Source organism: Gekko japonicus, unplaced genomic scaffold (assembly GCF_001447785.1).
Source record: "Gekko japonicus isolate JY-2015 unplaced genomic scaffold, Gekko_japonicus_V1.1 scaffold3199, whole genome shotgun sequence".
Lineage (NCBI taxonomy): Eukaryota > Metazoa > Chordata > Lepidosauria > Squamata > Gekkonidae > Gekko > Gekko japonicus.
In genome coordinates this window covers 44,621-69,528 of record NW_015169275.1, presented here as the reverse complement: position 1 = coordinate 69,528, position 24,908 = coordinate 44,621, and the positions used below count along the sequence as shown (strand labels likewise).

Sequence of the window (24,908 nt, the reverse complement as noted above, 5' to 3'; positions counted from 1 at the left end):
ATTTAAATATCGCCCCTTTTCTTTTTTCAACTTTTTAGATTTTTGTGCACACCTGGGGACTGCCCCAAGTGTGCAGGAAAATCTCCCTGCCCCCCAGGTGCCCCCAATGTGCGGATTTAGAAATCTGCACACAGGGGGCGCCTTCGCTATTAGTATATAGATTGGTTTCATTCACACAGTCCACTTTTAGGTGTATACTTTGAAGTAATCAGGTACCCACCTAAAATGTAATATCTGCAGGGGTCATTTTGTAGAAAAAGAGGTGCAGGAGCTCATTAGTATAACTCATTAGTATAAATTATTTGCATATATCACCCCCTGACATCACCGGAAGTGTGTCAGAAGGCAACACCCACTGCTCAGGATCCACTGGATTGTTTTGGATTGCTAGCTATTGGGGGTGGGGGGGACGCGCAGATCTGCCCTCGCAGAGGAGGGAGAGCTTGTACCTGAATAAAACTTGGTTTTAAAGCAGGGGCAGGGCTTGTGGCATGTGCCCGCCCCCTGGGCTCTTTACTGCCGGAGCTCCGCTCCTGTGCTCTCCTGCAGGAAATGACCCCTGGGAATAACATTGTGAACAAGCAGCAGTGCAGTGCAGGGCACAGCAAGGAGACATACATGTAAAGAGAGGGGGGGAAAGCACTGCAGGTAGCAGTTCTGTGTCTTTCCAGCCAGTGATTCAAAGTTAATTTTCCCCCATCTTGTTTCTGCTTCCCCTTGTTATCAGTCTGAAACAGCTGTTTTTCCTTGGCTCAATAGAAAATCACGCAATGGCTCCTTCTGTGGTTTTATCAGCCAGCAGAGGGAAGCACGAAGCAAATGTAACAGAGCATGTTTGCCTGTTTCCCATTATAATTACCATAGTATCACTGCACAGAGCAGAGCTTTCTAGATTAGGAGTCTTTAAGACTTTTTGTCAGATTATTTTTCTGGGGATTCATCTAGGGACTCAAGATGTAAATGTTTAGGGGAATGCCTGAAACCGTGGTGTGTGTGTGGGGGAGGGGATGGGGTTTCTCTAGAAAAACAAGACATTTGGCGCGGAATTGAGATATGTGCAATACCAGGGCGCAGTACTAACTTATAAAATATAAACTTTCCCCCCTTCTCTGAAAGAATGTGTGCTATTCATGATTTTGGCTTTATCCACTTGGGCACTTTTCCCTGCATGGGTAAGAAGGAATGGGAACAGAAGCGTTCACACGACTTGTATCCAAACTCTAGCTCCAGTTTTTCCCCTCTTAGAGCTGGGAAAAAAATATGACCTCATTTTGTTCAGCTCAAAAGAGAAACTGCAGAGTAGCTATCAGTGGAATGTTCGTGTCTATGCTCTGCCCTTCAGGGAGGGGATGGAACTATATCTGTCCTTTCCAAAATGGAATCATTCTGGGGTCGAACTGGGAAAGGGGAGGCAAGGGAGTCCCATTCAGCTGACAGAAAAGATTTATTCTGGGATCTAAACCACTATGTCCTATCGATTGTTACATTTAATAAAACACACCTATCATTGACCATTTGTATATGTCATTTGTAATCAGGGCCAATTTTGGGCAGGAAAGCACAGGAACGGAGTTCCGGCTGGCTCCCGAGTTGGCCATGCCCAGCAGGAACTCATTAGCATAATAGGCCACACCCAACAGCAGAAACTCATTAGGATTGGCTACATTAGGGGTGTGTGGCCTAACATGCAAAGGAGTCCCTGCTAAAAAAAAAAAGGCCCTGGGTTTTGACAACAAACAAGGTAAACAGAATAAGAAGCAAAAGGTGGGTGTGGCTGGATGACCACACTTCTGGCAACAGGGGGCTGCGACCTAATATGCTAATGAGTGGTGGTATCAGGGGTGTGGCCTATTATGCTAATGAGTTCCTGCTGGGCTTTTCCTACAAAAAAAGCCCTGTTTGTAATTATTGTTATTTAGTACTGTTGACTGTATTATATAAAATATTTATAATGCACCATTCTTAGACAGTATTTTGAACGTGTAAAAGTATTGCCAAAGCATGTCACTCATTCTGAAGGAGAAAATATTTCACAGGAGTCACCTTCTCTGTGCCCAGACGCCTGTTTGTGATGTCTGAATTGAGCCTCCATGTTCAGAGTCAAATACACTTCTGAGCACCCGGGAGGCTACTACTTGCTGGCCACAGATGGAAGCAGACTCATGGACTAGAGGGACACTGCACGAGGGCTCTTATGGAATGTAGGCAGGGCTATTTTGGGACAGGAACACATAGGAACAGAGTTCCGGCTGGCTTCTAAGTTGGCCACGCCCACTACAGCCAAAACCTTTGCATGTGTGCCTACAGAGGGAAGGCCTGAAGAGCGACCCCCCCCGCGACTCCAAGGCGGGCAGGCCGGGGGGGGGCTGGATTTAAATGCCTCCCTGTGCCTTCCCTGGCCTGTCCAAGGTCTGGCTTGCTCGGGCTCCCCACAGCCGCGGGACACCCGGGCAAGCCAAGGGAAGGCACGGGGGTGTGGCCTAATAGGCTAATGAGGTTCTGCTGTTGGGTGTGGCCTAATATGCTAATGAGTTCCTGCTGGGCTTTTTCTACAAAAAATGCCCTGAATATAGGAAACTATAAGTCTAAAACTAGTGAGCAGCACACCTCTTTGTACCACGCTTCAAGGCCATTAAAGCACAATAGACATGGGTACTCTTTATTTCTATTGTTGCAATCAAAAACGTAAAAGCAAAAATCATACTCTTGCCTTCCAGAAAGTGTAATATCAGTAATGAAAGGTTGCTTGCATGCTGGTTATGTGAGGACAATATACAAGAGTGACCCGCTCATTAAACTAGGTGAGCTGCCAGTCCCACAGCTATCACTTAATTTTGATCAAAGTTCGAGGTGAACGATCAGCTCACAAATGAACTACCATAATTAGTAGTAGAGATCATACTGTACTCTAGCAGCTGCCGGGAGTAAAGTCTCCTCTCTAGGGGTGCAACTGCAATGATCTTATTGCTTATTTGTAGAGGAAATATCTGGTGTTTCGTTTCTGAAGACAGAGAAGCCAGGACCAAGCTTTCCTGGAAACTAAGCCATCCAGTCCTGCATATTAAGTATGAGAAAATATGCGATTCTCTTGTTCACACAAGGAACCATTTAAACATGCGACACACTCATGGATCAAGGCGATTAAGGTTGTACCACATGATTAATCCGAATATATAGGCTATGCAAGGCCTTCTGCCCTTTCTTTCCCAACTGTCAGCATTCTACCTTAGTCCCTCATTTCCCCATTCCAAAAACAGGATGCAAAACTATGGATTGATTTAAGATGAAGTCTGTGGAGGATGCAGATGGAGAAAGGTTGCAGAGAGATTCTCTGACACAGTCCCATTAGAAGGAGTGACTTTCTAAAGCATTGTCTGGAAACTACTGAACAAAGGGAAAGGCAGGCAGGACTTGGACTCTGGAAAGCAACATTAACTGGGCTACCTTCCAAAGAGAATGCCTGCCCATTGCTCTGGAGTCCAATTGAAGAAATAACATATAAATCTTTTTGAGTATCAGGTAAAATGACCCTCAAAATCCAGGGGGGAAAGCCCAAAAAACCTCTATGCCCTAAATATGAAAATCTTGGTAGACATTATCTGGACAATTTCTATAATCATACCATGAAAAGGAAATAAATAGTAAATACTAGTTGGTGGAATTTGGAATGAACATCTGAGGATGACAAAGAAGCACAATGTTCAAGAAACACTATCAGTCACCACCATCTCCAACATATTATGGGCTGTACTAGGCAGCATGATGATCAAGATACCACTAGATGGAACAATGGTCTTACGCAAATGGTGTGTCAGCAGCAACAGCATTTCCAATGATATATTTGTTGCTCATTTGAATCTGTTAAATAGTGGGTTTAAAATGGCAGAGGCACAGGCAGAGTGATTTCAACAAGCAGCAGTTTATTGCATCTCAACAGGAATTCTTTACATGGGGCAACTGCCCTAACTATATACACCTAAGCCACTCCCAGCTCCCATGCGATTGGTGAGTTCAAGTGGCCTCCGGGCTTTAGATTGGCTGGCATCCCTCAGGGGCCAATCCGCAGGCAGGTTCCAGAATCCTGCCTGCCTTTCTTCTGGGGCTTCAAGCTCCAACTAGGTGGCCTGCCCAGAGAAGTCCAGACAAGCCCAGACATGCCTCCGCACTCTCCATCTAGGTGGCCTGCCAGACAAGCCCAGGCATGCCTCCTTATGTTGGCTACTAGTACCCGCAGCAGTTAAGCCAGAGTGGAAGATTGCACAAGTCCAGACATGACAGTGTCAGTGTTTCTAACTCACCTGTACATGGTACTGTGATGTCTCATGCATAATGATATTGGAGTTGGAGTATTTCTTCCTTTGCTCTGTCAAAAAAAACAACAACAGAGAAAAGAAAAGAAGGCTTAGTTTTTATGGCAGCTAACTGGCACAGTATGGGTAAAACATGATATTATCTCAGCAAGCACATGGTGGAACACATACTTTGTATGCCAAATATCCCTCATTCCACCCTTCACATCAGTTGCAGGATCTCAAGTAGCAGACATGGCTGGGAACATCTAGTCCAGAGCAACTCATGCATGGCTGCCAACAGCAGCAGTCTTTCCTCTCGTTCAGAAGAGAATCCTGCTGTTCCTCACATTCTCCAGGCTGTAACACAAATGAGAGCTCTGGGGGTGCTTTTGGGCACACCTCTTACAAGAAGGCCTGGTTCAACTGCCCCTGACAAGCTGGCCAAGTGGACCAGTGAATACCTGTCTGCAAAGCATTTTGACCAGATGACCATGACAATAATCACTTGCCTGGTCATTTGCGGCTCATAATCAACTTTGGGCCATGCAGCTGGGAAAAGTTGCAAAGAATAGACCACATACAGACATGAACTAGATTAAACTGGTCTGCCCCAGGAGACTGGCTCCAGATGGATCCCGTTTTGGATTGGAGATTTTGAGAATCTGGACAGTGACTCTTTATCATCTCTGGCAGGGCCTAAAATAAGAGGTAACGACAAGCTGTAAATATCGCTGGCAGAAAGCTCATGTTGATCAGGTGGACCATGCCGTAGAGCTCACTGGGAAACCTATGAGGTGGTAGTGATAATGGTGAACGGAGAGGCTTCCTCTGTTACCGTTGGTTTGGATGCAGCACAGAGTTCCCATGGGCAGATTTCTGCCAATGGAATGTGACTTGTTCACCTCTCCCATCCCGTGATCATCCAAAACGTCCCCGGAAATACTGATCCTTTCCCAGCATCCGCATTTCAGGGGGAAGTATGGGCTGCAGCTGGAGGGAGGAGTCACACTCTGCAGGCAGAAATCCTTCCAGGAAAGGCTGTGCTGGATCCAAGCCCTCGCATCTGCTGAGCTGAATCACCTTTAGGATTGTGCACAATTTGATGACGCTGAACTGCAGACCGGAAGGTCGGTTAGTTCGGCAGTTCGAGACCCGAGTGCCGCATGACGGAGTGAGCTCCCGTCTCTGGCCCCAGCTCCTGCCAACCTAGCAGTTCGAAAGCAAGAAATTGCAAGTAGATAAAGAGGTACCACTTCGGTGGGAAGGAATCAGCGTTCCGTGCACCTTGGTGTTTAGTCACGCCGGCCACATGACCACGGAAATGTCTCTGGACAGCGCTGGCTCTTTGGCTCGGAAACAGAGATGAGCACCGCATCCCTAGAGTCGGATTCGACTGGCTTTCGAGCAAGGGAAACCTTTACCTTTACCTTTTAGAGTGGAGTCAACTGTGTACAGGGATTTGGTGATAAACCAACATTTTTGCAAGATCCTTTGTAGACAAACAGTGAAGTCTTAAACAGTTATACTGGTCTAACTCCACTGAAGTCAAGTTGAGGATTGCACTGAAAATCTTTCCAGTTTGATCCAACCTGAACGCAAGGCTGAATGCAGACCAGGTAGCAGAAGTGGTGGCAGCACCATCTAGTCATATTGTGATGGGTAAATTCAGATTGATCCTCCAGATGGATGTAACGGGATTCTTGGGGTTGTGAAAGCCATCGCCTGCAAGTTGGATCCTTGCTCCCTGTAGCTGATAAAATCTTGGGGCTCTGCTGCTGGATGTCTGGGCTATACCATCCTTTTCTGCGTTCCATAAACGGTGTAAAGAGACTCTCTTCAAAAGAGCTTTCAATTAAACGTTGCTGTATCGCTTCCCTCTTCTTAGGCTTAGGTATATATAGTCTGAGGCTTTAAAATTGTGTGTATTCACTGTTGTAAACAGCCCTGGGTACATGATATGTAGAGAATGATGATATGTAAGTATTTTATAAACAAATATGGCTACCATAGACAAGCATTCAGAGTAGTAACAAAAATTAACCCTACTACCAATATTCCTGACCTGGCTGGCCCAGCCTAGCCTGACTTCGTCAGATCTCAGAAGCTAAGCAGGGTGGGACTTGGTTACTATTTGGATTTGCAAGGAAGTCCAGGTGTCAGCTATGCTGCCAAAAGTATGGTGTATGTTTCTAATTGCTGTGCATTCCTTCCCATGCGCTTAATTGCATCTTAGCTGTAACGCATATCCACTGGAGGAGTTGATGTGTCTGGAATTCGTGGGAAGCTTCTCACCCACCCTGCTTCTGCAGCTGTTAGTTCTCAGCCTAATGCCCCCGCGCGGGAACCCATCTAATTGGGTACTACGTGTGGGGTGTGTGCATACGAATGCCCTATATCCTATTATGCACATAGGTAACCCGCCATTCCTAACAGTGTTCATGTTACTGCATCTATGGCTTTCCAATAAAAGTAAAACCTTCCTAGAAGCGTGTACTTCGTTGTTTTGCTGTGGATCCTGACACCAGGGTTGTGGCACAGAGGCAGGCCATGTCAAACCACCTCTGAACATCTCTTACCTTGAAAACCCCACCAGGGGTCTCCATAAGTCCGTTGCAACTTGACAGCAATTTTCACCACCACCAATATTTCTAAACGTTACTTTTAGGGCTGCATGTTGGAGAAGAATGAAATGATTGCTGCAAGGAACACTGAATTTCATATCTAGGACCGCCAGCGGTGGCTCAAGAAATTCCTGGAGATTTGGGGTTGGTTCTTGAGTAGGGAGCTCAAAGCAGATGTGATGCCCTCTGAAGCTGCAATTTCCTGCAGAGGAACTGAGCTCTGTAGCCTAGTAAAGGTAAAGGTTCCCTTGCTCGAAAGCCAGTCGAATCCGACTCTAGGGTTGCGGTGCTCATCTCCGTTTCAAAGCCGAAGAGCCAGCGCTGTCCGAAGACGTTTCCGTGGTCATGTGGCCGGCATGACTAAACACCAAGGCGCACGGAACGCTGTTACCTTCCCACCAAAGTGGTACCTATTTATCTACTTGCAATTTCTTGCTTTCGAACTGCTAGGTTGGCAGGAGCTGGAACTAGAGACAGGAGCTCACCCTGTCTTGCGGCACCCGGGTCTTGAACCGCTGAACTACTGAACTACTGACCTTCCACAGCCTGCAGTTCAGCGTCTTAACCACTTGAGCCACTGTAGCCTAGAGATCGGCTATTATTCTGGGAGAACACGATGCCCCACCTTGAGGCTGGTATCCATATTCATACCACCTTCAAGTATCCGAAAACTACACAGTGCACAACTGCAGATTCATCCTTAAAAACAGATATTCCTGACACAGTGCAATATCTCCTTGTACAGTTCCAGCACCAATACTTTGGGCAGGTTGAGCAGAGTGACGGGTAATTAAAATATTCGTCATGAAATCAATGTAAAAGGAAAACATAAACACATGGCCTCAAACTGACAGGTGCTGATACAGGTAGGCCAGTTATTCAAATTAAAATGTGACAGGGAGCAACGGCGCGCCGCTAACGGGATCCGTGGGATCCCGCCGAGGCGTTTCTTTTTTGGCGCGGCTTTTAAAAACCGCGCTTCTCCTCGTTTTTTCTCTGCCGTGTGGCAGGGGCCTCAGAACCCCCCTCCCCACAACGGACACTCTGTGAGGTGGGTGGGGCTGAGAGAGCTCTTGACAGAAACTGCCCGTTTTTCAAGGACAGCTGTGCCAGAGCTTGTGACTGACCCACGGTCACGGTCACATTAGAAGGTGCAAGTGGAGGAGTGGGGAATCAAACCCGGTTCTCCCAGATTAGAGTCTGCACACTTAACCACGACACCAAACTGGCAATATTGGTCATTACTGGTGGGGCTGCCCACAAATTCAACGATTCTGGAAAGAGGTAACAGCCCAAATAAATGAGATTACATCTCAGACCATTTCTTTTAAACCAGAAATTATACTCCTAAATTGTTGGTATGAATCAATAAAAGTCAACACTATGGAGACTGTCTCGACACTACTCGCGACAGCCAGAATAACGATAGTGGCAGCTTGGAAGTCACCCTCCTCACCCTCTTTAGCAGTGTGGCATGACAAATTATGGGAACAATTCCTAATGGCTAAAATCGCAGACTCAGTACAAAGAACACAACAGACAAGCACAGCCCCACAAATGAGATTTGTTAAAACGTGGTCACCAATACTAAACCAGAGGTCATTTCGGGGGGGATCGCGGGGGATCGCAGTTCCCCCGGGTGAGGTGCAGGGGCCTGTCCCGTGCTCGCTTAGCTGGTCCCTTGCCGAAATGTTATGTTAAATAGTTAATAAAGTGGCCCTTGTTTACTTCCAAACTGTTGTCTGTCTCGTTATTCCACCTGGGGGGGGGGGCAACATCTCAGACAATTTCTTTTAAACCAGAAATTATACACCTAAATAGATGGGACGAATCAATAAAAGACAACACTATGGAGTCTGTCTCGACACTACTCGCAACAGCCAGAATAACGATAGCAGCAGCCTGGAAGTCACCCTCCTCACCCTCTTTGGTAGCGTGGCATGACAAATTATGGGAACAGTTCCTAATGGTAAAAATCACAGATTCAATACAAAGAACACAACAGACAAGCACAGCTCCACACATGAGATTTGTTAAAACATGGTCACCGATACTAAACTATATGTCAAGGCAAGAAATACTCCCGGCAAACACCTTATATCACAAGTGGTTATACCTGTGAGAAATACAAAGCAATCAGATCTGCTTACAAGGACAAACTCTGCACGCACATTCAAAACAATAATTATAACACATTTCAAAACCAATATACCTAGAGGAACATTTTATCACTTACTAACTAAACGTAGGACTGAACTGGGTAACGAAGAATAACCTACCTGCATCTTACTTGTATATGTATTTTTTATTGTTAAAATAATAGAATTTTTTTTAAAAAATGCAGTTTATGTTTGTGATTGGTTCCAGATTCTTACAATTCAAATCCTATTGCATTGTCTGCTGGATTCACCAGACTGTTGACTGTATTGACTTACTCTGTGAAATCCGCCTTGAGTCCCATTGAAGAAAGGCAGACTATTAAACAACATAAATAAAAAATAAATCCTCTGGCAGTGAATTCTACATTTTCATCACCTGCTGAATAAAGAAGTATATCCTTTTATTCGTCTTGAATCGACTGCCCATCAATTTCACTGAATGCCCCGGAGTTCTAGTATTTTGGGAGGGGGAGGAAAAGATCTCTCTTTACACTCTTCCTACCCCATGAATAATTTTATAAACCTTTGTCACGTCCCGCCTTAGTCATCTCTTTTCTAAACTGAAAAGTCCCAGCCTCTTCTCAGCCCTTCCTCACAGGGAAGGAGCGCCAACCAACTAACCATCTCGGTTGCCCTCTTCTGAACTTTTCCCAGCTCTACAATGTCCTTTTTGTGACCAGAACCGTGGAAGGTATTTCAGATGACCAAGATAAAGGCACTTCTGTTGCCACTGGGTGAAAAAGATGGCGTAGGGGTATTGGGCCTGGGGGGTAGGAATCAGCACAGATCCCTTCATAAACCAATAATCTAAACAGTACGAGAGAGAGAGAGAAGGCAACTTGCCAGGTGTATATTTATAACAGTCTCACTTGATTATCAACTGAAGATAGCATCTCACAGTAACAAAGTCATATTGTTCTAGCCCTGTCTCATTTGAAAAGAAGGGAATGTCCTCAAGAGAATATAGCTAGATTTCCCCCCTCTTGCCTTTAGCGTTTTTCCGCTTAATGTATTGAACAGTGATGATGAGATGCATATTAGTCACAGCTCAGATGCTTGGTGAATTCTCCACAGCCCTGAAGAGATGGTCATGATTATTAGCAAAATAGTAATATCAACTTTCTAGGAGGGATGAGACTGGTTCTGTCATAAGGGCGGTGCAAAAGAAGTACGGCAAACAGTTTGGGCAAGCTGCACTCCACTGGTGGCAGGAATATGCAGTTTTGGTGCTAAGTCAGACCTCAGAAGAATGGAAATGAATGTGAGTGTGTATATCGCAAACACAGTGAGTTCTAGGAGGGATGAGACCGGTTCTGTCATAAGGGCGGTGCAAAAGAAGTACGGCAAACAGTTTGGCCAGCTGCACTCCAGTGGTGTAGGAATATGCAGTTTTGGTGCTAAGTCAAACCTCAGCAGAATGGAAATGAACGTGAGTGTGTATATCACAAACACAGGGAGAGTCAGGGGTCATTTCCTGCAGGAGTGCACAGGAGCGGAGCTCCGGCAGTAAAGAGCCCCGGGTGCACGTTCCCCCCCCCAATAGCTAGCAATCCAAAACAGTCCAGTGGAGCCTGAGCGGTGGGTGTTGCCTTCTGACACACTTCCGGTGATGTCAGGGTGTGTGGCATCTGCAAATAAATCATGCTAATGAGTTATGCTAATGAGATCCTGCACCACTTTTTCTACGAAATGACCCCTGGTGAGAGTGAGTGAGGGGTTGGTTCTGAATGCAAACATTTTTTGTAACTTCTAATAATGAGCTTGTTCGGGATTGAATCAGGCTGCCACTTAGTAAAATTGATTTTCCATGTTAGTTACAACCCACAATAAGCGCACTAATAAAACACCAAAAGCATAATCTCTATAGGTTGCCCTCTTCTGAATCCCTTGCTCGAAAGCCAGTCGAATCCGACTCTAGGGTTGTGGTGCTCATCTCCGTTTCAAAGCCGAAGAGCCAGCGCTGTCCGAATATGTTTCCGTGGTCATGTGGCCGGCATGACTAAACACCAAGGCACACGGAATGCTGTGACCTTCCCACCGAAGTGGTACCTATTTATCTACTTGCAATTTCTTGCTTTCGAACTGCTAGGTTGGCAGGAGCTAGAACTAGAGACAGGAGCTCACTCCGTCATGCGGCACACTCGGGTCTCGAACTGCTGAACTACCGACCTTCCACAGCCTGCAGTTCAGCGTCTTAACCACTTGAGCCACCGCAGCTCCAATTATATTAGGTGGCTGCAATAATCAAGTCACAGGAAACTCTCGCCGTATCATAGATCGTCAGCCTATAAACCCATTTATGTTTTCAGTTTGAAAATCAATTACAATAAACGAGGCAGGAGAGGAGGAAGCAGGTGTGCCACTTGTCAGAAATTGTACCAGTTACGATGCACCTGCTGCCATATCCTACCCAGGACAAGACATACAATGCAATCCTAAACAGAGCTGGTAGCCAACCTATGGAGACCCTTGGCAGGGCAAGAGATGTTCAGAGGTGGTTTTGCCATTGCCTGCCTCTGAGTAGTGACCTGGGCTTCCTTGGTGGTCTCCAGGGGTCATTTAGTAGAAAAAGAGGTGCAGGAGCTCATTAGCATAACTTATTTGCATATGCCACACCCCCTGACATCACCGGAAGTGTGTCAGAAGGCAACACCCACTGCTGCAGAGGTGGGAGAGCTTGTACCTGAATAAAACTTGGTCTTGAAGGTGCCACTGGATTGTCTTGGAGGGGAGGCGGGGGGGAGTTCTGCAACTTACCTGGCTGCTTCTTGCTCTGACTGAGGGCTGCTGGGAGCAGGGGGTGGGGCTTGTTGCATGTGCCCGCCCCCTGGGCTCTTTACTGCCGGAGCTCCGTTCCTGTGCGCTCCTGCAGGAAATGACCCCTGGTGGTCTCCCATCCAAATACTAACCCCCAGCTGACCCTGCTTAGCTTCTGAGATCTTATAAGATCAGACTAGTCTGGACCATCCAGGTCAGGGCAGATAGAATTACACCCTCCTAAGCTCATTGACTTCAGTTCTTTTTTTTTAACACAATTTATTAGGATATATTAAAAAAAGTAAATATATATCAAAACTTATGTTGTTATACATCCTTTCCTCCTCTCCCCCCCCCTTTCGGCTTCCCACAGTGCTCCAACCTCCAGCTCAGTTCTTATATTCACTTCATACCTCTCTTTTTCATAATACATCTATAGGTGACTTATCCTTCAACTGTTATTCATATACATTTATCTATTCTCTATTATCGTTTAATTTTCAATAGTTATCAAAGCAAATCAAATTGTCTTTTACATTCTTCAAAGTCTATCCAGTCTGCAAAAAATTCTTCTGCTTCCAAGTTATTAAGTTTCCTTGTCATTTTATCCATTTCAACCATAAAAAGTAATTTTTTTATCCATTCCCCAATGTCAAGGACCTTATCTTATTTCCAACTTTGAGCATATGTCATCCTGGCAGCTGTGATCATATACCACATCAATGTCCTTTTTGCCATATTGACTTCTTCCATTTTAAGTCCCAAAAGTAATATTTCTGGTTCTTTCTTAAATTTACATTTCACAATTTTTTTCCATTTCAGCATGTATTTCAGTCCAAAATACTTTTGCTTTTTCACATGTCCTCCACGTATGATAAAACGAGCCCTCTGCCTTTTTACATTTCCATCATTGACTTCAGTTCTGTTTAGGATAGTGGATCAAATGCTTGGGGAAATGTGATGTTACCGCAGTGAAAGTGCTAAGATGAGGGCTGTGCCCAACCTATAAACTGGACCATTTGTTTAAGAGAGATCAACCATTGTCAGCTCACTTTCAAGCCTGTATCTTTTGTCTGATTCTTTTTCGGAGACATCTGATCTTCCCTTCTATGTTCACTGTGTTCCAGCATCGAGAGCAAATTTCATTATTGGTGCATTTGGAAACTGAACTCCCTGTGACCAAGCGGGCAGGGACGTGACCTCATGTATCTGACGGGTTTCCAGTTCAAGACCGGAGCTTTCTGCCCATGAAAGTGTTATCTGCCAATTTATGAAAACCAAACGAGTTGAAAGAACATTTTGGTTCTTTCTCTAGTCCTGAATCCCTGCCATTTTCTTTATTTGATTCATAACTGGAGTAAAGCTAAGAAAGCCAAGATGTTCCTCTGCACTCAAATTACTTTCCTGAACGACGCTGGAAACCATGTTTAAATGAAGCTAGATGGTAGGCTTAATTCTTTATTACGCTATGCATTCTCATCTAGAAACCACCCACTTACTAGCTACTTTGCCACGTCTCTGTGTTCTCTGTTTAAAATATCTGAGTGTCTACCAGCTTATGTTTAGCAAGGGTTAATTATTTCAAGCCCCGGGGGGGGGGGAGGCGTGGCTTTTTGCACTGGTGCACTTTGACCCGGCCGAACACGATCAGACGTGACGGTGGGGAATCAGGGTTTCGTTTAGTTGGCGCGTTTCCGGCGCGCTTCAATGCAGTGAGGGGAGCACACTGGAGCGATCAGACGGAGGACGTCCGTCTGCGGCCCATCGCAAGTGTTAGATAGTGGACTTTCTCCGGAATCTTTTAAGTTCGGATCTTTGGCCGGACGCAACGGGTTGGCAATGGGTGCGCGACGCTTGACAGATGTGTCCGTTTGATCGCACCCGTAAAGCCCGCCCGGCATCCATGAGTGTCCCGTGGCAACTTCGGCATGTGATCGGGGCCTCTGTTACCTAAAGAAGTAAGCAGTCTTGCAAAGTGTTTTGCTTTGATCGGGCAAGCTCAGCTTAATTGCCAAGAACACTGTTTAGAAAACGCTAATGACCGAAGTAAAGGGAATGTTGGGAGCAGGGGTCATTTCCTGCAGGAGCGTACAGGAGTGGAGCTCCGGCAGTAAAGAGCCCAGGGGGCGGGCACACGCAACAAGCCCCGCCCCCTGCTCCCAGCAGCCCTCAGTCAGAGCAAGAAGCAGCCAGGTAAGTTGCAGTGGGTGTTGCCTTCTGACACACTTCCAGTGATGTCAGGGGTGTGTGACATATGCAAATGAGTTATGCAAATGAATTATGCTAATGAGCTCCTGCACCTCTTTTTCTACTAAATGACCCCTGGTTGGGAGAACAGCTTCCCAAGGATTGGTGGGGGAAACGTTGGCAAGTCGTTCTAATGGTATGTGATGGGTTCCAAGGAACCAGATTTGGTTTGCAGTTTATCCTCATAATGACTGCTACTGACCCTAAGGCAGGATGATTCTACTCAGGGGTCACTTCGTAGGAAAAGAGGTGCAGGAGCTCATTAGCATAACTCATTAGCATAACCTATTTGCATGTGCCACACCCCCTGACATCACCGGAAGTGTGCCAGAAGGCAACACCCATCGCTCAGGCTCCACTGGACTGTTTTGGATTGCTGGCTATTGGTGGGGGGGATGTGCAGATCTGTCATCGCAGAGGAGGGAGAGCTTGTACCTGAATAAAACTTGTTTCTTAAAGGTGCCAATGGACTGTTTTGGACGGGGGGGGGGCCCTCTGTAGCTTATTTGGCTGCTCTTGCTCTGACTGAGGGCTGCTGGGAGCAGGGGGTGGGGCTTGTTGCATGTGCCCACCCCCTGGGCTCTTTACTGCCGGAGCTCCGCTCCTGCAGGAAATGACCCCTGATTCTACTTAAGCTGCAGTGCTCCTCTACGAGAAATAACGTGTAAATTGTACTTGCATGCACACACACACACACACACACACAGAGGAAAAGGAAAATAATTGTACAGCAAAGAACTATAGATGTGGTCATGAGAAATGACAGTTTCCTGAATAATTTATTGTTTTTAAGTGGGCAAAACCTCTTAGAAACACATTTCTTCTTTGGCACCTGTCCCACACTTGTTGAAAGAAACCAACCTTAACAAACATTGTCTACTACTGCGCAGCTCGCAGCACAGATCTTAGAACAATTTAACAGCCAACTTCCCCCAGAACACAGAACTAGAAAAGACATGGAACCAACCAATGTTCCCTCTAAGCTGTGGAGTCTCGTGAGCAAAAATTCTGCTTTGTGAGTTACTGGCTTTAAAGTTGTGAGCGAGCGATTGGGCTGCTGCATAAATCAGTTTGCTCTGGAGCCATCCTTCCTGAGCTAAGACAAAAATCTGTGAGCTGGAGGCTAAAAAATTGTGAGCTAGCTCACACTAACTCAGCTTAGAGGGAACACTGGAACCAACCCAGACAGTTGAATGAGCAGCGGCACTATCTGTTGGTAGGGGATGTTATATAACCACTACATGAAAAGTACTGGGTTCGCCACATGGGGGACTCGGACGACGACATACTGTAGCACACGTTTATTGAACTTCACACAGACAAAGACTAACTAGAAATGGCCAACAGGGCCAACTATATACATATCCACCCAGCAACCCCCCCATTCCCATTGGAGGGTTTGAATGTCCCGCCAAGGTGGCTATTGGTTGGGGCTGGGGGATCCAGGATCCAAAATTTCCATTGTTCTAGGATCCAAGCTCTGGCCTCTTCCGCGGACCCCTGGTGGTGGTCCACGTACATAACACCACACACACGCAATGTGATCGTCGTAAAATGTAAGCGAAGATTTTCAGGATTTCCCTTTTAAATGCTACAGCTTCTTCTCTGTGGTGTGATCCATGCAGATTTCTGGATCTCCTGTGTTATAGCACATATGTCCCTACCCTTCTTTGTAATTTGTTATTTTAAAACTTTTTCTAAATCTACCCCCTTCACTTCCAATTGTATACCTTATTTCCCTGTACTCGTATAGTATATTGTAGAATAGGTAGCTTAAAGTTTAAACCGGAAGGCTGCAGTCTCTGCAGGCTGGTAAATGGCAATAGTGCCATAGGAACTGAGCGAGAACAAAACATTTAATGAAAGGTCCCCTGAGAAACCTGGTTAATACCTTCTGGAGAAAGCCCCTTCAACGACCATCCCCACATTTCATGGAACTTCTCATCTTTTCAGGTATTGTCCATATAATTCCCTTCTCCACAATCACATCACTGTATTCCCAAACTCTCCCAGTGTTAATGTACAGTTCCTGGTCTTATGCTGTTCTGAACAACTCTCCCCCTCTGGCTGAACTCTCTTCTTCTGTCTTTTTGACGATGTCCTCCAGATGAGGACATGACCACGGAAACGTCTTTGGACAGCGTTGGCTCTTTGACTTTGAAACGGAGATGAGCACCGCAACCCTAGAGTCGGACTCGACTGGCTTTTGAGCAAAGGAACCTTTACTAGCTAGCCTGCAGTGTTGAACAGGACATTTGGGCAAAAACCATAAACAATCTCTAGTAAGGATACTAGTAGTAGCTATCATAGGGCAACTAAACTTCTAACAGTTGCATCAGCAAACCAATATTCGAAGGGTGATACTTTTGTATTTTGTTGATGGGAGAGCTAAGACTGAATTTCTGCCTGTTGTTCTACTGTCAGAAAAAAGGTACAATCAGAACTGAATAAATCAATCAAATAAATAAATATTTGAAATGCCACTAAATTTTTAATAGCCTGAAAATTGAATTAGAATTGAAATGTTTTGCTCAGGATTTAAAATGTGATTGCATTAGACTCTGTGGCACCATTAGAGAGATGTGAATGGCCAGAAATAAAAAGCCACTGCAGTCAACTACTAAATACCTTCAAATGTCAAGGGCTGAATGCAAAAAAAAAAATATTCAAATATAATCAAACGTCAAATACAATATTAAATAGGCTTTGAATATATGGTAAACATTAAAATACTAAGGAGAGTACCAGCGAATATTTGACACTGGTATTCACAGAGGCTGGTTTCGCACGAGGAGCTGCGCCGCCATCATGCCTCCCTTTGCCCTGTTTCCATTGGTCAATTTCTCACTCGAAGCCGCGTGGCTGCATTTTGACCCGCGGCTTCGCTCAATTTTCCCTGCGGTTTCATGATTCTGTTTTTTGAGGATCACAAAACCGTGGGGAAAATCGGGCGAAGCAGCGGGTCAAAATGCAGCCGCGTGGCTTCGAGTGGGAAATTGACCGATGGAAACAGGGCAAAGGGAGGTGTGACGGCGGTGCAGCTCCTTGTGCGAAATCAGCCAGAGAATTTAAGACTTACGGGAAGCAAGCTCATTTTAACCCTAGTACCGGAGTTTCTTTTCAAATCACAAATCTTTGCTTACATGCTCAAAAAAATAGACCGGAATTGATAAAATGTACAGAAGAATACACAATGCATTACTACTTGAGTGTAAAGAGAAGAAGAGGGTTGCAACGATCAGAGTTCAGTCGCAAAGTAAAATTGGATTGGAATAGTCTCACTGCTATCAGTCACAGGGCACTTTTACGGCCCCATTCACATGACAAAATAAATACATTTATGCTGCACTGCATGTATTGATGGGGTACATGCTTTCCTTTTAGAAAAAGATTATCTACAAAAAGGAAAAGAGTAAAAACATGAAATGGTTCTCAGAAATCCTTTGGAATGCATAAGCCGCTTATGCACTTTCATCCAGCCTGAACATCTTTGCGCAGCATGCTTCTGTTAGGAACACATGCCTAGCAATAACATCACAGAAAGCTTCTTTATTGAGGTGCACTCAGATTGAGAGGACTGGGATACATGCAGTGATTTCAGCAAGGCTTGGCTGTGACCCAGGTTATGACTGTGCCAAAAGTAATGCACTGCTTTATTGACAGAATGCTGGCAAGTTTCAGGAGGAGTCACACAGCTAAATTCCTTTCCACCGTGCTTAATATTTACCTCAGGATTAGTGTGGAGTGCATGCATTCCTTTGCTTATTAGCTAAAGATATAAACCAAGCAAGGAGAGCAAACACAAACATAGCCAAGATTTCCTTCTCCTTTTGCAAAAGTTGTATACAGTGACAACTTGGAGCATTTTTTATCATGTCAAGGCTTGTGATGGTGTACATATTTGCATGCTGTTCTCTGGATGATATGCCAAGTGCTGCATGTTTGGGTATTTTCACCTTATACTGAGTCAGGCCACAGGTTTATCTTGACCGATATTTTCTACTCTGACCGGCAGTTAGCTCTCTTGGGTTTTCACACCGCTTACTACCTGATCTTTTTAACAGGAGAGACTGCGGATTGAACTTGGAACATTCCACATGCAAAACAGATGGGCAGCCACTAAGCCATGCCTTGTACATGAGCCCGCTCGCAGGGAGGGTGGGGTAAAAATGCCTAAATAAAATAAATAAATAAAAATGCCCTCTCCTGTGTAGGGGTGGGCAAAAACCGGGAAAACATAGTTGAGTTTCTGGTTCATGGCATGCCCGGTTCACTAATCACAGACTGTCACAAACTTTTTTGTGGTTTGTCACAAACTGGTTTGGTTCATTAAGAAGAAGAAGAAGAAGAGATTGGATTTCTACCCCACCCTTCACTACCCGAAGGTGTCTCAGAGCGGCTTACAAACTCCTTCCCCTTCCCCTCCCCACAACAGACACCCTGTGAGGGAGGTGGGGCTGAGAGAGCTCTTGACAGAAACTGCTCTTTTTTTTTCAAGAACAGCTCTTATCAGAACTACGGCTTGCCCAAGGTCATCCAGCCAGGTGAAAGTGGAGGAGTGGGGAATCAAAACCCGGTTCTCCCAGATTAGAGTCCGCGCACTTAACCACTACACCAAACTGGCACTTAACCACTACACCAAACTGGTAGAACACCCCCCCCCCCAGAATGCTAGATACACCAAACTTGCAGGGGATCTTTGACTGACTCTCTTCTATCTGCCCTCCAAGTGTGATGAGGACTGGATTAATGGGGTCCCAGTTACAGCCCCCAAAGAAAATGCCCCAATCCTCCATTGTTTCCAATGGACTAAGGTCAAACCAGAGAATCTCTCAGTAGAAACTGAAGAGAGGGAGGGCATTTGCAAGCCCGGCAGAACCAGTAGAACCAGTGCCACTGTGGCACTGCAAATCCAACAGGACTAAGGTCAAGCCAGGAAAGGGCTTTGGGGGAAAATGTCAGGCGCAGGTTCAGAAGTGTATAGAATGGACCCCCTCTTCAAGCTACACACACCAAATGCACAAGGAACCTCACCCTGCCGCCCGCTCCTCTACAGTCTCTCCGAGTTGGGGGCCACGGAAAGTGAAGCATCCAGAGCCACTCCCAGACTCCTCACCGATGGCGCAGGCATCAATGGCACCCCATCAAGGGCTGGGAGTGGGATTCCTGGCCCCACCCCCACCCTGGCTCAGGGACAGGATCTCTGTCTTCGTTGGATCAGGTTTTGGCCGGTGCAGTTTTAACCAATCAGCCACAGCCTCCAAAGCCCTGGCCAAGTTATCTGGAGTGGATTCCGGCTGATGACAACCCCGCCAAAACCCCCAGATTAACTGGGTGAGGGGGTGTACGTAGATGTTAAATAACATCGGGGAGAGGATCACCCCTTGCGAAAGGCCACATACCACAGGGTAAAATGGTGAAACCCTCTCCCCAAGCACCACCCTCTGTCCCTGACCATGGAGAAAGGAGAGAACAAGTATAAAGCAAATAGTCGTGAGAGTCTGACCCACAAATCAAGCAGTCAACAAGACTTGCAAAAAAATGCTTCCTGTGTATTACAGTCCAAATGCCTACAAATCATATGAAAATCCTAGAACAAACATACATAATCAAAGATATACCATTGTTGTCTCCGGATTATAGAACAACGTTTCAAAATTGGACCTTCCTCAGGAATATTAGAGTGGTACAAAAGCTCTCTTGCTCTTAAAGTGCTTTACAACAAGTCATGGAAGTTAATACAATTCATTCAAATAGGACGCTGATCTCAATATGTTCAGCCTGGGATCCATTCGAAGCTTAGCAGCATATCTGAGCCTGAACATATTGAGATTAGATGAAAATCACTCTACGATGCATCAGTCTCAGTACTTTTCAGAAAGCTTACTAATAAGAAGAGTTCCATACCGGAAGAGACCGGAGAATAATATGAAGCTCTATCAAAGGTGGAGAAAGGAATTTGAAAGGAGAAACTGAAATGGTAGTGGCTAAGATGTTGGGACCAACAATAGAGTTATTCAAGACGGAGGCAGAGGGGGGGGAGAGAGAGAATCTGGAATTAGTATGCCTTAGACATTCCAGTGGCACCATTCCAGTAACTTAGATCTACACCAAATCCAACTTTCTCAGGGAGATTGTCAGAATAAGCATGGATACAAATGAGAATGTTCTAGGAGAATTGAGTGCTTAAAAAACAATCACATCTTTCTACATTCATATGAACGTAGCAGCAACCAGATGCCACGTAGGCCAACTGTACAGAACAAATAAGAAAAGAGCTGATGGGTGGACCAGATTAAAGTCAAAGGTAAAAGGTAAAGGTAAAGGTTCCCTTGCTCGAAAGCCAGTCAAATCCGACTCTAGGGTTGCAGTGCTCATCTCCGTTTCCAAGCCGAAGAGCCAGCGCTGTCCGAAGATGTTTCCGTGGTCATGTGGCCTGCATGACTAAACACCAAGGCGCACAGAACGCTGTGACCTTCCCACCGAAGTGGTACCTACTTATCTACTTGCAATTTCTTGCTTTCAAACTGCTAGGATGGCAGGAGCTGGAACTAGAGACGGGAGCTCACTCCGTCATACGGCACCCCTGGGTCTCGAACTGCTGAACTACTGACCTTCCACAGCCTGCAGTTCTGCGTCTTAACCACTTGAGCCACCACAGCTCCTTAAAGACAAAACTAGGTATAAATTCAGAGATTTGTGAACCATCTCCTGCCTCTTTAAATTTCACGGATAACCCCAAGTTCGAGCATTTGGTACCGCTGTATTGGGTAAGGGGGAGTAAATCTTTCCACTTATTCTTTTTTTCACTTATGCAAATTGGCCCCTTGGTAATGCCATTTGCCACAGTAGGGAAAACATATTCCCATACTGGGGCAACAGCATTGCCAAGGGCCAGTTTACACCAGGAAGAGGGATTTACAAATTCAAGACTGTGATCCCAGTTCAAAATATGGGCCCTGCAAGTATTTATGAGGACCATGAAGAGACAGGAAGATTGCATTACAGATAGCCTACAGCAGTGATGGCGAACCTTTTAGAGACCGAGTGCCCAAACTGCGACCCAGAACCCCCTTATTTATCGCAGAGTGCCAACACGGCAATGTAACGTGAATACTGAGGTTTTACTTGAGAAAAAAAAACTCCTACATTAACTTAAGACCAGAGGTCATTTCGGGGGGGATCGCGGGGGACCGCAGTTCCCCCGGGTGAGGTATGGGGGGGCACATGACGAAGCCCTGCCCCCTGCTTCCGGCCGCCCCGCTTCCGGCCCTCATTCAGCCAGGAGGAGGCAGGAGAAGAGGGAGGGTAAGTTGCTTCCTCCCTGCCTCTCCCCACGCCTGCCTGCCTGGGGCCAGGGAGGGCCTTCGCGGGGCTTCTGTGTGTGTGGCCTTATGACACACTTCCGGTGATGTCAGGGGGTGTGGCCTTATGACACACTTCCGGTGATGTCAGAGGGTGTGGCATATGCTAACAAGTTATGCTAATGAGTTACCCTAGCTCTTTTTCTACGAAAAGACCCCTGCTTAAGATGATCCAAACAAAGTAAGGAACCCAATCCCAAATGCTTTCATCTACTTAAAATTATTTGGCAGAGGATTCGACACTTTAATGACGGTCTGGGCCTGGCTGGGGCGATGGCACGCGTACCCACAGAGAGGGCTCTGAGTGCCACCTCTGGCCCCCGTGCCGTAGGTTTGCCACCACAGTGGTGACCTAACATTTAGTCCGCATCCTTTTCCCAATGGTGGCCAGCCAGATACTTCCAGGAAGTCCTCAGACAACAGCCCTCTGCTGTTTCCTCTCCCTGCCCACCAAAGGTACACTATCACTGAATAGGTGGGTTGCATTTACCTATAGCCAATAACGGCTGATAGACTTACCTTCGAAAGACCTTATGTCTAATCACATTTCATAGATATATAAACCAATGGCCATTGCCGCATCTTGCATCCGTAAATTCCTTAAATTGATAAAGCATGGTATGAAAAAGTACTTCCTTATGCCTGAACTGAATCTTTTTGTTGTTGTTCAGACGCACAGTCGAGTCCGACTCTTCGCGACCCCGTGGACCAGATCACGCCAGGTCTTCCTGTCTTCCGCCGTCCTCTGACGTTGGCTCAATTTCATGTTCGTTGCATCTATGACACTGTCTGACCATCTCATCCTTTGCCGCCCCCGTCTTCTTTGACCTTCAATCTTTTCCAGCATCAGGGTCTTCTCCAGTGAGTGCTCCCTTCTCATATGGTGGCCAAAGTATTTGAGCTTCAGTTTCATTATCCGGCCTTCCAGGGAACAGTCAGGGTTGATTTCTTTTAGGATTGACTGATTTGATCTCCTTGCAGTCCAAGGGACTCTCAAGAGTCTTCTCCAGCACCATAGTTCAAAAGAATCTATTCTTCGGCGCTCGGCCTTCCATGAGGGGGTGAACTGAATCTACTGCAAATCAATTTCACAGATAACTCCAAGTTCAAGCATTAGGCAAAAGGTGGAAGAATTTCTTTCTACCTGCTTCCTTATCTTTTCTCCTAAAATGACCCACACATGATATGAGGTATAGAATAATTCTTCCTCACATAGAAGACATTTCAATCTCGATCAGTTTGGCTGATATTTTCCGTACCATTTCTAGCTCTACAATATCCTTTTTGAGATTTGATATCAGAACGATACACAATATTCCAAATGCACTAATACCATAGATTTAGAAGGCATTAACAAGCTGATTTTGTTTTTTTACCAACCCCTTCCCTAATAAGCCTTAATGTGGAATTTGTGGTAATCCAGAAAAGGAATCCTCAGCTCATGGTGGTAAGATTTTTATTTTGAATTGAGTGCTTCTGGATTGCCATGGCTCTTTTAGATTACATTTTAAACTCTCTCTACCATTTTTGTACTATTCTTGCTGGTATTGGACCGTGTGTGTGTGTATAAACACTCACTCATATTGCCCCTGAGATAGAGGTTTTTGGTGCATACACAAGGCGCAGGCGCCGCCATGACGCCACCCGAAGGTGATATCATCACGCTGGGTACGTTGCAGGGGGACGCTCTAAGATTCGAGGAAAAACTCTATGGTTTCCCCTCAAATCACAGTGGTCCCGCCCCCAACTTGACCGACGAGATGACGTCACTTCCGGGTGGCATCATGGCGGAGCCCGTGCTTCGCGTGTGCACCAAAAACCTCCAGGACGGGGAACGGGACTCCCCTGCTCTAAGGTAAGTTGCACTTGGCAACCCTACTTAGGATGTGTTCTGAAGACAGATTGAAGAGATGGGGAGATAAAATGCATCCTTGCCTGACACCTTTGCCAACTGGAAACCATTCTGTTTCTCCACATTCTTCCTAACAATGGCCTCTAGTCTGGAGTAAAGATTGCACCTCAAAACAATCAAATGCTGTGGCACACCTGTTTCCTTTAAAGCAAACCATAGCTTTCCATGATTTTTGTTGTTGTTCAGTCGCACAGTCGAGTCCAACTCTTTGCGACCCCATGGAGCAGCTCCCGCCAGGCCTTGTCTTCCGCCGTCCTCTGACGTTGGCTCAATTTCATGTTCATTGCATCTATGACACACTTCTCATCCTTTGCCGTCCCCGTCTTCTTTGACCTTCAGTCTTTCCCAGCATCAGGGTCTTCTCCAGTGAGGGCTCCCTTCTCATTGGGTGGCCAAAGTATTTGAGCTTCAGTTTCATTATCTGGCCTTCCAGGGAACAGTCAGAGTTGATTTCTTTTAGGATTGAACCTGAACCTGGAGCTTTCCATGATCCACACAGTTAAAAACTCTGTTGTGATCTATGAAACACAAGCAATATATCTAGTGCCTCTTTCCTTTTCTGAATCCAGCTTGAACCACTGGCATGTCTTGTTCCATATATGGCGATTTAATCTTCCTAGGGTTGCCAACTCCAGGTTGAGAAATTTCTGGATGTTTCGGGGTAGAGCCTGGGGAGCGTGGGATTTGGAGGGAAGGGGAGGGACCTCCGCAGTGTATAATCTCTTTGTAATCTGGAGTTCAGAGCTGCGGTGGCTCAAGTGGTTAAGACGCTGAACTGCAGGCTGTGGAAGGTCGGTAGTTCAGCAGTTCGAGACCCGAGTGTCCCGCATGACGGAGTGAGCTCCCGTCTCTAGTTCCAGCTCCTGCCAACCTAGCAGTTCGAAAGCAAGAAATTGCAGGTAGATAAATAGGGACCACTTCGGTGGGAAGGTAACAGCATGCCACATGACCACGGAAACGTCTTCGGACAGCGCTGGCTCTTCGGCTTGGAAACGGGGATGAGCACCGCAACCCTAGAGTCGGATTCGACTGGCTTTCAAGCAAGGGAACCTTTACCTTTAATCTGGAGATCAGTTGTAATTCCCAGAGTTCTTCAAGCCCCACCTGGAGGCTGGCAACCATACTCCTCCCTCCAATGAAGAACTGATCATTAACAATTGTTTCACGAATGTCAGGACCGCAGGAGAGCAGGAAGCAATTAACTAGGTTGTAAAGCAATGAAAAGGAAAGTTGCAGGGGGAAACGTAACTGTTGCTAAACAGGACTTGCTTCTGAATAAACTTAACCACTGAATAAACATGGGGAATGGGCATTGTGTTCTGTATGTCATATGAAAATCAATAAAGATGATTTAAATTTTTTTTTATAGCACTATATTAATTGCTGTGAAATATAACACTACAAGAAGAGGGACCCGCGATACTCATGGGGGGAGTATTCCCCCTAGCTCCTGGAAGGAGGAGGACCTCAGGGCTGAGGAGGAAGCGGCTACAGGGAAGGGTACACACCCCACGGCTCTGGCGGCAAGGCCTGAGTGGCTTCCAGTCACCGGACCC

The 24,908-nt window shown here is 46.0% G+C and overlaps 1 protein-coding gene across 1 annotated transcript in view; it reads right to left on the bottom strand.

The window, feature by feature from the left end:
- The window catches only part of EPS8L2 (EPS8-like 2), a 117,096-nt gene that overhangs the window by 55,591 nt on the left and 36,597 nt on the right, over window positions 1–24,908 (bottom strand). Inside the window, exon 3 of the mRNA XM_015416556.1 lies at window positions 4,299–4,363. Coding sequence (XP_015272042.1) covers window positions 4,299–4,363 — 65 coding nt within the window. The remainder of the gene's footprint in view (window positions 1–4,298; window positions 4,364–24,908) is intronic.